The 15385-nt window shown below is 36.3% G+C and overlaps 1 protein-coding gene across 4 annotated transcripts in view; it reads right to left on the bottom strand.

The window, feature by feature from the left end:
• The window catches only part of USP25 (ubiquitin specific peptidase 25), a 153513-nt gene that overhangs the window by 111984 nt on the left and 26144 nt on the right, over positions 1–15385 (bottom strand). For 2 of the 4 annotated variants that reach the window (XM_030328636.1, XM_030328634.1), the window contains exons 2-4: positions 14999–15076; positions 11152–11296; positions 6945–7025 (exon numbers count right to left, since the gene is read on the bottom strand). In XM_030328636.1, the coding sequence (XP_030184496.1) occupies positions 6945–7025; positions 11152–11296; positions 14999–15076 (304 nt within the window). The remainder of the gene's footprint in view (positions 1–6944; positions 7026–11151; positions 11297–14998; positions 15077–15385) is intronic. The other 2 variants (XM_030328633.1, XM_030328635.1) reach the window with 1 other exon arrangement.

Genomic DNA, 15385 nt, shown 5'->3' with positions numbered 1-15385 from the left:
CTAAGTAGGGGACTGCACAACAATACAGTAAGAAAGAGAAAAAGCTATAGCTGTTTTACCTTATCTTTGTGAGGTTGGGCTTATGGTTACAGGTATTTTGAATGTTTTATATTGAGACACATTAAAAATTAATTTGTTTCTTTGTAACTCTTAGAAAAGAATTTTGCAAGAGTGGAAACACGAAAAGGGGTTGGGGATGGGAAAATAAGGTGCCTGTATTTTACCAATTGACTGTAGGGTTATATATAGTTACTCAAAAAGAATATGCCATACTTACTGAGAAAGAAATAATGCATATTGATAGTTTCAAAAGTCTACTTCTATTGTTATCGACACTTTTTTTCTCTAAACAACAGCTTACAAGAATATTAAAAATATTTGTTGGCTATGGAAGGTGTTTTTTAAATGTCGTTAAGAGAGTACAATGAAACCTCATGAAAATGTCATAAGTAGGGTACAAAAAAATTCAGTCAGGTAAAATGTAGAACAGAATATAGCAAGGTAACTGAAATGATGGAGCATGCCTACATATACCAGCAAGCGAAAGTTTCCTAAGTCTTGCTTACAAGACCCAAGTCCATCTAGACAACAGTTGCAGACGGATGTCACCCTGGGTGTAGCTATCCAGTCCAGCTTAAAAATTGTTGAAGAAGCTAGGACTAGAGAGGCACGAATGGGCCCCCAAAAATGAGAACTACCATGGTTATTAAATGACTAGACCGCAAGTGAGTAAAGAAAGAACAATGGAAGTAAAAAAAAAACAAAAAAAAAAAACCAAAAAAATTGAAAATCACAAAGAAGCAGAAAAACCGGTATGGGAGATATGATTACTTAGCCCTCAGACTCCAGTCTCTCATCCTCCTACTGTGCTTTCTTCAGCTACAAAAGCTAGGAAGATTAAACAAATCTATTTTCCCAATTCACTTGTAGCTATGGTTCTGAATAGAATTTAGGTTGCATCAGTCAGATGCACTAACAAGAGACTGAGAAGGAAGGAGCGAGGGGAAAGTCATTATCCTGCTGCTTTTGGCTATTTTCTCCAGCATGACTGAACAGATACGTGTTGTTCCACATAGCATTCCAGTGTCCAATTTCCAGATTCGGGATGTCGAGAGATAGAGAAGTGGCAACTAGACTGCATTCCAATGTTCAGGCACAGCTCAGTGGCAGTTACCTAACCCTGCCTGCTTGTTCTCTGGGCTGCAGCTGCAGAAGTAAGTTCTTGAACTCAGTAGTCCCAGAGGCGGCCTCCTGATTCACTATCTTCCTGATTGTGGCAGAGGGAGCTGCTTCCCTGGGTGGCCAGTCCTGCAAGAACCTGGGAATCATTTCCTAAGGCTGAGCTGGAGATCCCACCTCTAGTACTTCCAGTGTTTTGTTTTGTTTTGTTTTGTTTTGTTTTGTTTTGTTTTGTAAGAACCTAATCCCCTGTATTAAATTTCTTCTTTAAAACTATCTGGAGTATTTACTGTTTCATGTCTGACAAGTAAAGCAAACTGGCTAGAACAAAAACTCATTTAGAAATAGTAACAACTTATAATTAGAGGTTTTTATAATTGAACTGTAACCCAAGAAACACAAAAGTAAAAAACAAGTCAAGATGTTTTAAACCTATTTCAAAGATAACTGCAGTTGTGAGAAACGAAGTATACCATCATAAGAATAAAGAATGGTGGACAGGTTTTAAATTTATGTCTTCTAACTATTAAATCTTTCCTCCAGAGTAGCAAATCTCCAAGAGTGGTCAATAAAGCCTTCAGGATTCCCCCATGACCCTAAGAGAAAAAGGTCCCATAGGTAAAAATCTTTCTCCTAAAAATACCAACATGTTATCTGCCTTTTCTCCTGTGGTCATATTTGCACTGATGATGCAAAACAATGATGGATAAAACGGCTGCATCTGCAGAAATTGAGGCAGTAGCACCAAGTTCTTTGAGCAATTCACTGTCACAACTAAGCATACTCACTATTCAAAAAAAAAAAAAAAAAAGCCTGTTTCTCTTAGATCCTTGATATAAAGGAAAATATTTTACTAAATCTCAAACACTGATTTACATATTCTTTTAACCCTATGTGACAAAATACAAAGTATGCATACTACTTCTGCTGCTTCCAAAGTAAGCTTTTGCTCCAGAAAAAAACACTAGTGTGGGGCGCCTGGGTGGCTCAGTTGATTAGGCATCCGATCTGTGATTTCGGCTCAGGTCATGATCTCATGGTTCCGTTTGTGAGTCTGAGCCCCTCATCAGCTCTGCGCTCACAGCACAGAGCCTATTTGGGATTCTCTCTCTCCCTCTCTCTCTCTCTGCTCCTCCCCCGCTTGCGCATGTGCAAAACATGTTAGTACAATGCTTGAGTTGCAAGCCAGCTGAACTGGCAGATATTTTTTTCACAGAGCACTATTTTTACTTGAAAAAAACAACTAACAAACTACGATTACTCAAACTTCAAAATTTGGCAGATATTCTCTCTAGAATAAACAAAGTGATCCTGTCACCTGAGGGAGAACAAATGAGAATATGTGCTGCCAATGATTAATGTGGAATTTTCAAGCAAAAATGGTACCTTTGAAAACTTGTTTCTATCACTTATGCACATATCTTCCCAACACAAAGTCTTTTCTGGTGAAATCAAGTGATACTAACAATTTTTATTTGTTTCATAAAGCAGACATTCTTCCAACGTTTGGAAGGAAATCTTTTCTGTGGTGTTATAAAATCATGCATCGGTAAACAATTCATTCAAAGAGCAAGGTGAGTGACAAAGATGCTAGGAGCATCTTTAGTTTCTATATTTGGTCTTTGACCCATTTCCTGACACAGAGTTCCTAAATCACTTGGAATTTTCTGGGTGACAGGAACATCTTTTGTTCCAATGAGAGGACTCCTGGGGGACTCCTATATAGCTCAGGATGAACTGATGCTCACCAGCTCCTGTATGGCTTCAGGATGAATGCTGGTCACCAGAAAAACCAAGCCATGATGAGAAGCTTGGAACTTTGAGAGGAACTTTTTTCCCTGGGGAGGAAAGAAGGGCTAGAGATTAAGTTAGTAATCAACCATGCCTACCTGATGAAACCTCCATAAAAATCCTTAAAGTACAGTGTTCAGAGTGCTTCCGAACTGGTGAACATATTCACCTGCTGGGACAGTGGCACACCCCAACTCCATGAGACAGGAGCTCCAGCTCTTGGATCCCTTCCAGATCCTACTCTACATACCTCTTCATCTGGCTTGTTCATCTGTATCCTTTATCATATCCTTTCTTATACAATAAACCAGTCCATGTAGTGTTTCCCTGAGTTCTGTGAGCCATTATTGCAAATTATCAAAATCAAGGAGGAGATTATGAGAACCCCCAATTAGCAGCCAAGTCAGACAGAAGTGTGGACTATGTAGAATGTAGAACTTGTGACTGGCATGTAAAGTGGGGACAGTCTTGTGGGACTGAGAGCTCTTAACTATGGAACCCAATGCTAACTCCAGGTAGACAGTTTCGGAATTGAATTGAATTGTAGGATACCCAGTTGGTGTTGGAGAATCTGTCAGAGGTGGGAAAAATGCACACATCTGGTGTCAGAGTGTAAGGAGAGGAATAAACAAGCAACAGTAGTCTTCAATGCTAAAAAGATAGGTTGATCAGAGACTATTATTGGTCCTTAGCTGAAAAGCTGGGGCTTTTTCCTTTAAGCAATGGAGGAGGTTTATTCATTATTTGTAGTTTTACTACAATTACAATAATTTTCTCCATGATGTTCCCATTACTCCATAACGCTTATTCCCATAGGATATTTTAGAACAATAAGGCAATCCTCAAAGACTATTACAACCTACTCTTACACCAAATACACATGATTTTAAGACTAGATATTAGCAAATTAAATGTTATTTCAATAAAATGCTTAAACATGAGTTTCTTTTTCTGGAGTTAGGAGAACAATTTCTCCTAAAACAAGAAACATGTAATAAACTATTAATTTCACAATGAAGCCTAGCACCCTATGAGTTTCTTATATGCTTATACTCAAAATGGAACAGAGAATAAGCATAGCTATAAACAAGTTCTAAATGAAACAATTTATAATTTCAATTATAAAAATTTAGCCTTTGTAAAAATCCAAGCAAATGTCAGAGTATTACGAATATTTTTATAACTGTGCCAAGGGAGGATCCCAGTAAAACACCAAAATGTTTCAACCAACCCTCCCTCTAGTACTAGTGTGAACACAGCTCAGGGCACAAATGTGTTACTGTTAGCTGAGTAACACTATAGAAAATCACAGGTTACAAAAGCCTATAAACATTAACCTCCAACATTTTCAAGTCTGCCCAAATTAAAACATTTTTTCTATACAGTCAGAAATATATATACCGAAACATAACACTTACCCTAATAAATCTTTCACTCTCCGAAGAATTACCATTTGAGTAAAACTTAAGTACCAACTCCAAAACATTTCTCTGTCTATTCCAAAATACAGGCAGTCATCGACATAACAATGAATTAGACTTTCAAATATATGCATTATTTATAACTCATAATTCATTTTCCTGTGAAAATAGTATACTAAATGACATGAGGCTTCCAAGTTAGTTTACAAAAGCGAATTTAGCCCATAATATAGTTGAATTACAATACATGTACAGATTTTGAATTTAGGAGGAAAAAAGCTCTTCCATTGCTTTCTTTACCTACATAAGGTTAAACCTAAGGGAAATCCTTCACCACTAGCAAAGATTTCTAGGCAAGGGAGTGATGAGTACAAAGAACTGTTTGGGGACATTACAAAGAGCTTGTAAAAATAAAAATAAAAACAAAAATCACTAGGCCACCAGAAGGATGGGGATGCCTTAGGAGAGATAGGCAAGTATGGTCAAAGGGATGGTCAGCAGACTGGAAGTAAGGACACTACCATTCTCACCATCATTCACTCTGCTTCACCATGGATCCTCACCATTCATCTCCTGAGCCCAATATACTCCTACCTAGTCTGGGATGTACCTGCCTCAGACATTCACAAGGTTTACTCCCTAACTTCACTCAGGTGTCTTCGTAAATGAGAACTCATCCAACAGATATTCCCCAACTGACCCCTTGTTTGGCACAACTCATGCCTGACCTACAACCACATCCTTGTCACCCTCCATCCCTTCACCCTGCTCTACTGTTTTTCATGAATTTACTACTGCCTGACATTATTTATTTATTGTTTACTGTCTTTCCCCTATGTAAACTGAGACTCTGTTTTCTAAAGGCCTAAAAAAGTACCTGACACAGATGAGGGAATCAATAAATATTTATTAAACAAACAAAAGCTAAATCTTGACTATGGAATAGAGACAAAACTGAGTGAGTCATCTTCACAGTGACACTAATTAGAAGACTTAAGAATATATGCTTCATCCACCTAAAATTTTTTCTAGTAAGTTCTAGGACCAACAGCATAATCAAGTATCATGTTAGAACAGTACTTAAATGCAAGAAGACGTACACAGTGTAACACAGCTCAAGGGGACAAATGTTTCCCACTGCATTCTCCCATTCTCCTCTGCTCTCACTCAGCTCCAAAGATGTTCCTACTTTTCCAATCTTCTCACTGCTGAATTCAGACTCTCTCAAACAGGGAGGTCCAATAGAAATTTCTGTGATGATGGAAATGTACTATTAATCTGTACTGTCCAATATGGTAGCCACTAGGCACATGTGACTACTACTGAGCATTGAAAATGTGTCTAGTCCAACAGAGGAACTAAATTTTAGTATTATTTAATTTTAATTTATGTTTTAAATTTAAGTTCCCACATGTGACTACAGGCAACTTTATTGAATAGCTCAGCTCAAAATGGTCTTGTTCTATTTTTAATAATAGCTGCTGACATTATAATGGCAGTACTGGCAAGAAAAGTGAAGAGTACAGCAGCCATTCCTGAATTTTGTCATAAACTTCATTGTTTTGCAACTTGGATTGTGGGGAAAAAACAACAACAACATTCAGTATTAGTCAACAAAAGTTATAGCCCACAGCTATCATTTGGCAGTAAAATTTAAGAAAACTCACAAATTTGGAGTACCTGGGTGGCTCAGTTGGTTAAGCGTCTGACTTCGGCTCAGGTCACAATCTCACTGTTCATGGGTTCAAGCCCCGTGTCAGGCTCTGTCCTGATAGCTCATAGCCTGGAGCCTGCTTTGGATTCTGTGTCTCCCTCTCTCTCTGCCCCTCCCTTGCTCATGCTCTCTCTTTCTCTCTCTCTCTCTCTCTGTCCATCTCAAAAATAAACATTAATATATATATATATATATATATATATAATTCATAAATTTACACAAGTCATTCTGCAGTACATGTCTAACAGAATTCTAAGTACATGCTTAGATTAGAATGTAAGCCTAGCCTAGTTGCATCCAACCAGTTATAAGTAACTTTCACACCACTGTAACATCTTATTTTTCAGCTTAACCTTGACTTTTTGTGAATCATCCAAATAGTTTTATGCATTAGAAATCTCTAAGGAAAAAGATTTAACTTTCTTTGCATTATTTTTTTTTCTATCTGCAGTTACTTGTTTAACATATTTGAAGAACAGGAAAAATATTACTGTTCAATTAATAATATCCTAAACTGCTTAACATTAAGTGATTTACCCTCAGGAGAGATGACAACACTACACTTGGATCTATTTATCACTTGTGCTTTAAATCACTTTTAGAGTGGCCAAGCAATATAACCAAGACCAGAGTTCTAAGACAGAGCCTCTCACTTTCTTTGCAATCCTCACCTAATAATTCAATTCTTTTGACCGGGGGGGGGGGGGGGGGGGGGGGAAATACACTGAGTCTAAATTTGTGAAGGGTCGACCACTTAACAGTCATTCCAATGTGTTATACCAATTTCTCTAAAACTTAAGCCAATATGTGGCATTACTTTCTGTGTTAAAATTACCTACCCAAATCCCTCTCATCTTTTGATCCATACTTTGATTGCTCAATTGTAGCACATCTTGTTCTGGTGGGCATATACTTTTTTCCTGTTTTGAAAAAGTTCAAAAGAATTTAATGGTCATGAAAGAAAGAAGATTACTACTTGATTTCAAATTGGGCAAAAGCCTTGTATGGTCATGTGAATGACAGAGTTTGCCATGACACAAAAACTTAGAAGATATTAAGTATACCTATGATATCTCAATATCTTGCACTGTTCCCTTGTTCCCTTTGCATTAGTACCTTTTACTGCAAAACTCCAAAACAATTTTATTTCCAATGTAAGCTGGAGGTGGGAAGCATTTATTGGACAATCCACAATATCTAATCTGGACAGGAGATCCAAGTAGTGAAAAAAGATGTCTAAAATTTTTGCTAATATTACCACGAATGATTTAGACCTTTTCTCAAAATTTAAGAGAGTATTAAATTACAGTATGGAAAATTACCAAAGCAATAAAAAGATGCCAGGTACACTACTACTTAATTCCTTATTATGCAGAGTACGAGCTTTCCTTGAAATGTTTTCTTTTTCTCTCAAAAAGGAAAGGTAAAATGCATGGTAAAGGTAAAAATGCAAAGGTAAAAAGCCCACTCACGGCCCTACTATTGAAAATGTAATTACTTCTTCAATATTAAATGAAGGTTCACAAATATGTGTTGAATCTCCAAATCAAGTGATCTATTTTCCTGACATACCCAGTTATGCATAAAAGAAAATTTCCCCACAAGCCCCCAATGTGACTTCTATGGGATATTATGTTAAAAGCTAAACTTTTCTAGTCATTAAAAAAAGATACATTTTATTCCTTCTAAACTCTAAAAGAGTTTATAGCCACAAGGAATCTTATGTATTTAGCATTAGAGACTTTTATTTCAAAATGTAGATTTTTTTTAGCACCACAACCAATAGATGACACACTTGAAGTTAGCAAGGTGTTGTTTATGTTTTAGCCCTGGTTGTAACGACTTAATACTTAGAAAAGAAGGAATAAAATTTGTTTTTAATTTAAAAAATAAAAAAAACAAGCCATATTTGAAAAAATTAAGCTAAACTATGGTCAATTCTTAAATAACAATGTATTTCATATAAAATTAAGAAAATGCTCAGAAAGGATTTTCATAAGTAGAACAATCTCTTGAGAATTTCCTCACTCTGATCACTCAATATGCCATGCTCCTGCAACACACAGCTTTTTCAGTAGAGGCCTGTATTTGAATATATAGTTGTAATTATTTCCTATCTTTCCGCCCCACATGTTTTACCACTTCTTCCAAGAATTAAAAATACACAAAAGATTTCATTTCTCCTGAGGAATAATAGCACAGTGATTTAAAGAATCTGATCTGTTGAATGCATGACATCTCCTTACTTTCTCATTTTGAAAACATATAACACTAGTATGACACTGCCAATTTAAATGCTGAATCAAGACTATTTCCCAATGGCAATCACACTTAGAACTTTTTGAAATATGGTGCACATCTGTTAAATGGAAAAGAATGGTTACTTCATTAGATATTTTTTTCCCCAATTTGATACTGTTATGATACAATCACCACATTCTATTTTTACAAGGGTTTTTCTCAACAATCTGAAAACAACTTTATGGACACACTATCCAAATTATTGAATTACTAAGTATAAATTAGCACCTTGGTGAGAAGGATAGCACGTTCCATTGATAAAGAAATTACAACAGCACACAATTTGCTCAATATGATAATCAGTTATAATCAAACCTGAAATTTCCTTTCTCTACCATTTCACATGGAATATAAAATTGCTTAAGGAATATTTTTCAAGAGCTACACACACACACAAAATTTTTAATTATTATTTATATAGGACACATGCCTTCTGAAATCTGGTTGCCTTCTCCCTAAGAACATCTGTTTGAAGCTCTCTTGTCCATAACATTTTCACTATTCTTTGTCAACAGTGTTGAACAGGTATAACATCTGGCTTAAGCATTATTCACGGACTTTCACAGAACAAATGACACCTCTTCTTTTATTCAGGACAGTCTTATAACCCTAATTCCCCTACCTATATATATATACTACCTCATGTCACAAAGTCTACCATCTATATTAAGAATTCACAGCTATCAGTCTTGTCATCCTTTCCACTAGAACAGTGAACCATGTTTAGTCAATTTCCTGCTGCCTTCACTTGAACCAACTGCCTTCAATCAAAAACTTTTTTCTTTTTTGTACCTAATTTCATTTCCCCCCAAGTCTCAGAACCTTGAAAGATATTAGATGCTATTCTCACACATTAATTCTCTACTCATATTACTTCTCTTTTTTCTAACTTCTTGCATCAAGCTTCTCAATCTCATTCCCTTTCATTGGTTTTGAAACAGCTTTTTTACATGTATTATCAAAAATAATTCAACAAACACTTTTTGAGTAACCATGCAAATCTAGCATGATGGTACAAACATCAATGGTCTTTTGCCCTGTTAAGCTTCCTGTTTGGTAAGAAAGAGAGGCACAAGCAAATAATTTCAAAATTACACAGTACTCATTAAGACCCAAGTATGCTCTGGGTGCTGGAGAAGCACCTGCTACAGCAAAAACTCCTAAGTCTTACAACACCAGAGGTAATGAGGCTGGGGCAAAGGCTAGAAGGCCCTCCCAACAGAAGGAACAGCAATATAAAGACTGGAGGAATTAAATAGCACTGGATGATAAGAACTTCAAGCCATTCTGAATTATCACATACAAAGTGAGAAGAGAAAAACAGTAGAAAATGAAGTTAGAGATGTAGATAGGAGCCAAACCACAGTTTGTCTTCAACTTACACATAAAAACACTTGGGGCTGTTTCACATTTATAAAACTTCATCCATTGCCTATTATCTATGTGAGATGGGAGTATTTCAGCTTTGGGTGACATAAGGTCATTTGTGGAACAAAAAATATTAAGATTATCCCCAAATTATGAAATTAAAATATTTTACCAACAAACACTAATCTTTAACACCAACAGTTATAAACATCTATGTTTATATGTTCTTTCTTCCTAGTCGTTTCCTAACTTTGAGAAAGTGTACAAACAAAATTAGAGGGGTGCCGAGCTGGTTCAGTAGGTAGAGCATGGAACTCTTGATCTCAGGGTTGTGAGTTCAAGCCCCATGTTGGGTGTAGAGATTACTTAAAAATAAAATCTTTAAAATACAAAAATCAGAAATTTTCTTCTCTTCAAATACTAGTTAGTAACCAAATGCTGTAAATCCAGAATGCATAAAAATATCTATATGTTATATAGTGCAGTTATTACACCAAAATGAAACACAGAGGTAATTAAACATATTTTGAAGGGGCGCCTGGGTGGCGCAGTCGGTTAAGCGTCCGACTTCAGCCAGGTCACGATCTCGCGGTCCGGGAGTTCGAGCCCCGCGTCAGGCTCTGGGCTAATGGCTCAGAGCCTGGAGCCTGTTTCCGATTCTGTGTCTCCCTCTCTCTCTGCCCCTCCCCCGTTCATGCTCTGTCTCTCTCTGTCCCAAAAATAAAATAAACGTTGAAAAAAAAAAATTAAAAAAAAAAACAAAAAAAAAAACAAACATATTTTGAAAATATATATTCATATTATAAAGAAAATGTAGAGTCCCATATAATCCTTTCCCTACATATGTATGTATGTCTGTGTGAGTATGTGTGTGTACTTTGTTACACAGTAATAGACTTTTTTCTAAAATCTTAATTTGGGGGAGGAACAAGGGTTGAAGGAAGGGAAATTCCGGTAAGTGGTAAACCTATCAGTAATTAGAAACAATAGTTAGCCTTCAAAAATAATACTAAGTCCTCTACCAACACTTAAAACCTATAAAACAAATGTTTGCGCCCATGTAAAACCTTTGAAATGTTTGTTTCTTTAATAACTAACACCTACAGCTGTTCTATATTCCAAAACAATGAATACTAAATGAAATGCTCTGTGAAAGGATATACAACTTAAATACAATGTTTTACTCCTGGACTGGAAAAAAAAAAAAAAAAAAAAGAATGCAACTAATAAAAACATATACTCTTTTCAACTACACTAAAAACAACCAAGGTTAAGTAGTTCTTTGTCCTTCACCTCTGCTTCAACAAAATTAATATATTTCCAAGGAAAATTTTTCATTACATTCTTATTAAAATATTAAGAGAGAAGTAAACTTACTTGTGTCTGCTTGGCTTCCCACACTGATGTATCTATCATTGCCAGGAAGTGCTGTTTGGTAGTAAGTTGTCTCCTCTTGCTGAGGGGTCTTGGCATTCTTTGCAGTAAGGAAAGCCACTGCTAATTCCAAGTTTCCATTACTATCCTTCAAATATCAAGAATGGAACATCAAACATTTTGGAATAACTCCATAAATTCTCACACAATTTATTTGATTTTCTCCATAGCAACTAATACTTAAATAGCAAAAGTCACTTTTAGATTTGAAATCATTCTATCTGAATGATTTATACTATTTTATAGTGTAAATTGATCATAAACAATATATTCTATCAATAGTAATTCCTTTTTCTGTTAAGACAACTAACATGACATAAGTAGTAATTCTATAATTACTTAGTTTTCCATTACTTTCATTTCTCCTTAACAAAAGTCAATCACAAATTTATGCTTCTAAACAAATGAACAAACTAAAAAATGTTTTTGGAACCTGCCATATAAGAGTGAAAATGAATATTTAAAACACTACTTCTACAAGAAGAACTATAAAAGATATTCCCCTTTAATATATATGCTGAATACATACCTAGAGGCAAACTTAAGCAAATGTCATACTTGAAGGAAGACAATCGCAAAATATTCTGAAGCTTGATAGTACAGAGACATAGAGAACTAGACAAGAATACTCAATACTGTCAAGATAACAATCCTACCCAAATTAAATATATAAATTTTATGTAGTTCTCATCAAAAATGTTTCTGAATAAAATTATTCTGAAGTTAATTTAGGAGGAAGCAGATGCTAGAAAACTAATTTTTACAACAAAACAATGAAAAGAGACATGACCAGTTCTATCTCTACACTGTCTGTAGAGTTAATAAATAGAAGACTTAGCTCTAGGACAGATAACTGAAACAACATTAGGAAACCCAGATATTAATAATGAAGTGATCTTTGTAACAGAAGGCCAGAACACCTAAGACTATGAAGGCCTCATGAACTCCAGCATACACACAGACTGTAATAGGAAACTAGTGGAGGGTTTTGGACAGAAATGATATGGTATGACTTACATTTTAAATGGATCACTCTGCCTGTGTTGACTATACACTACGGGAGAGAAAGGACTGAAGCAGAAAGTCCAACATTATTTGCTCTCACATTAAATATGTGAAAGAAAGATCAGTATGATTCCAAGGTTTGAAGCCTGAGCAACTGCAAGAATAAGATCCCCAATCCCCACCCCAACTCCAATTCCAGTTAGCCAGGAAGAGAAAAAAAGTAAAAGTACACTTGGAAAAGTACCACTGCTTTATTTTTATTTTTTTCAATGTTTATTTATTTTTGAGAGAGAGAGAGAGAAACAATTACGAGCGGGGGAGGGGCAGAGAGAGAGGGAGACAGAATCTGAAGCAGGCTCCAGGCTCTGAGCTGTCAGCACAGAGCTCAACACAGGGTTCGAACTCACAGACCACGAGATCATGACCTGAGCTGAAGTTAGACACAACTGACTGAGCCACTCAGGCACCCCAAAGCATCACAGCTTTAAACTTTATTATCACAACCATTATAAAACTCTAAATGACTCACCAAAAATACGAGTATAACATAATCTATGTTAGATGAGTTAAATAGTTGTAAAGTAATTTGCAATAACCATGACTAACATTATTGAACTCTTACTATGTGCCAAGAAATGTGCTAATTGCTTTCTATATACTCTTATAATAATAATAAACTAAATGCAACAGGGATTTCTTGAAGATCACTTGCTTTGGAGGGCTAAAAATAGATTCTTAAAATAAAAGTACTCAAATCAGTCAATGACCTTGTGGTTCCCAAAAGTAGACTCCTTGTCAGTATATTACTAAGAAAGTTGATTCATTATTAAATACCTTACACGTTTATACTGGGTAATAGTTAAGGTTTAAGAATAGTCCCCTTCCCCCAACTACTGTTAACTGAAACCAAAGTTCAAAAAAAAAAAAAAAACAAAAAACCTGAAGTCACACAAGGTACCTCAAAGAAAATGATGACAATAGTTCATTTGAATCTTTACATTCATTTGAGTAAACATATTCTACACAGTTCCCAGGTTAAAAAAAAAAAAAAAAGTGAATTCCCCCAATTTGCTCTGACCAGGTAAGGGGACAGCCTCACACTCAGAGACAGAGAATGGGAAAGGCACTTTCTGAAAACAGACAGAGAGGGATGGAATCATATTCATCAGGATAAAGGACTAGCAATCATCTAAATGTCATAATCATAAAAATTGAGGTATGACATTTTTGCTTCCTCTCCAAATACTTAACAGTGGCTTCATAAACCCTGCATTAACACTCTAAACAAAACTGTTTCATCATTTTGCTGACAGGAAAAAAAGCTGAAGCAAAGACTGCAGTAAAAGCAGAAATTAAGTGCGGCACTCCAAGATCAGGCTGCTTGGTTTCCACATTTCAACTGTGGGAGCTTGAGCAAGTCACTTTAACCCGTTTACTCATCTTTTAAAAGGGGATGAATGGGGGCGCCTGGGTGGCTCAGTAGGTTGAGCGTCCGACTTCAGCTCAGGTCACAATCTCACGGTTTGTGAGTTCGAGCCCCGTGTCAGGCTCTGGGCTGATGGCTCAGAGCCTGGAGCCTGCTTCCGATTCTGTGTCTCCTTCTCTCTCTGCCCCTCCCCCATTCATGCTCTGTCTCTCTCTATCTCAAAAATAAATAAACATTAAAAAAAAAAATTGGGGGGCGCCTGGGTGGCTTAGTCGGTTGAGCGGCCAACTTCGGCTCAGGTCATGATCTCGCGGTCCGTGAGTTCGAGCCCCGCGTCGGGCTCTGTGCTGACAGCTCAGAGCCTGAAGCCTGTTTCAGATTCTGTGTCTCCCTCTCTCTGACCCTCCCCCGGTCATGCTCTGTCTCTCTCTGTCTCAAAAATAAATAAACGTTAAAAAAAAAATAAAATGGGATGAATGTAACACCTACCTCACAGAGTTACTAGGAGGATGTTAGCCACATAAAGTACTTAGAATAGCACCTAGTGCTATAGGTGCTTAATAACTGCTAGTTATTATGATGATTACAATCACCTAAAAAGATAAAATTATTTCTGGAAACAAATGACAAACTTTTGGCTCAGAATCAAAAATTGCATAAATTTGTCTCATGGAACACACTGCAAAGGATTGAAGCTGTATGTATGCCTTACAATAGCAAAAATGTCATCCTGCTGTTAGCCATTAGTAGCAATATAGAAATAACTTTAAAATGCAGTTCTAGTTCTTAAACATCTTTCATCTACTTGATCTTTTTCAATGGGCATATCCATGTGATTTGACTCATTTGGGCTTCTCCATGTGGAAATGAGGGAACTTCAGAAGATACAACCAGAACGATGCCCTTCATTTACTGCATATACTAACAGCTTTGCGACTACATGTTCTTAAGGTGCAATTAGTTAAACGTTAGTCAAGTTTTATTTCTTCTTGGAAAGAAAAAAATGTAAGCTTCTGACCTTCTATTAATCTCCTATTTCTTTATCCTCCTCTCCCTCCCCATTATTTCTCCACCCCACCCCACTCTAGCCACGGCATTTGGATTCATATCCCTCCATTTTGCATGAAAAGTGTTTCATATTGACAGAGATCATCTGTCAGCCCCAAGGTATCTTGAAACATTGGGTTGTGAAAACTAACATGCTCAAAATTATAGCATAAGTAAGGTTCTTACATTATAAAATTTCTTTCCTATATCTCTACTACTATACCACATAATGTAACTAAAAACCTTTCAAATAAGGTATGCAGTAGAGATGAGGGAGTAAATAAACTATATGCCATAAAACAGAGGCCATACCTTCAAGGCTTGCTGTAGTATCTGGGCATCATTAATCCCAGTGATTTCTCTCAGCTGATTCAGAAATGTCTGCTGGTGCTAGAGGAGAAAAACCGAAATCATTACATTTTAAAATCTGAAAATATTCAAGGACAAAAAATAAATGACCTTTGGGGAAGGGACAAAAAATAAACTAGTATAGAGAAGAAAAAATTTAGAACTTGAGAGAGACTCAACAAATTTCATTATTTTATGAAGAATAAACCATGCTGTGGGGAGCCCTAACTCCATTCCCATGTTTCCAAAAGGGAACTTCTATATTACTTCCCAAGAAGTCTTACTGAATTAACAGTTTCTGGCCCATTCTTCACTGCCTAATTTATCCCTCCTAATAAGAAATGGAGTGAG

Source organism: Lynx canadensis, chromosome C2 (genome assembly GCF_007474595.2).
Source record: "Lynx canadensis isolate LIC74 chromosome C2, mLynCan4.pri.v2, whole genome shotgun sequence".
Lineage (NCBI taxonomy): Eukaryota > Metazoa > Chordata > Mammalia > Carnivora > Felidae > Lynx > Lynx canadensis.
Note: the sequence above shows the minus strand (reverse complement) of the source record. Positions and strands in the feature narration are given on the sequence as shown.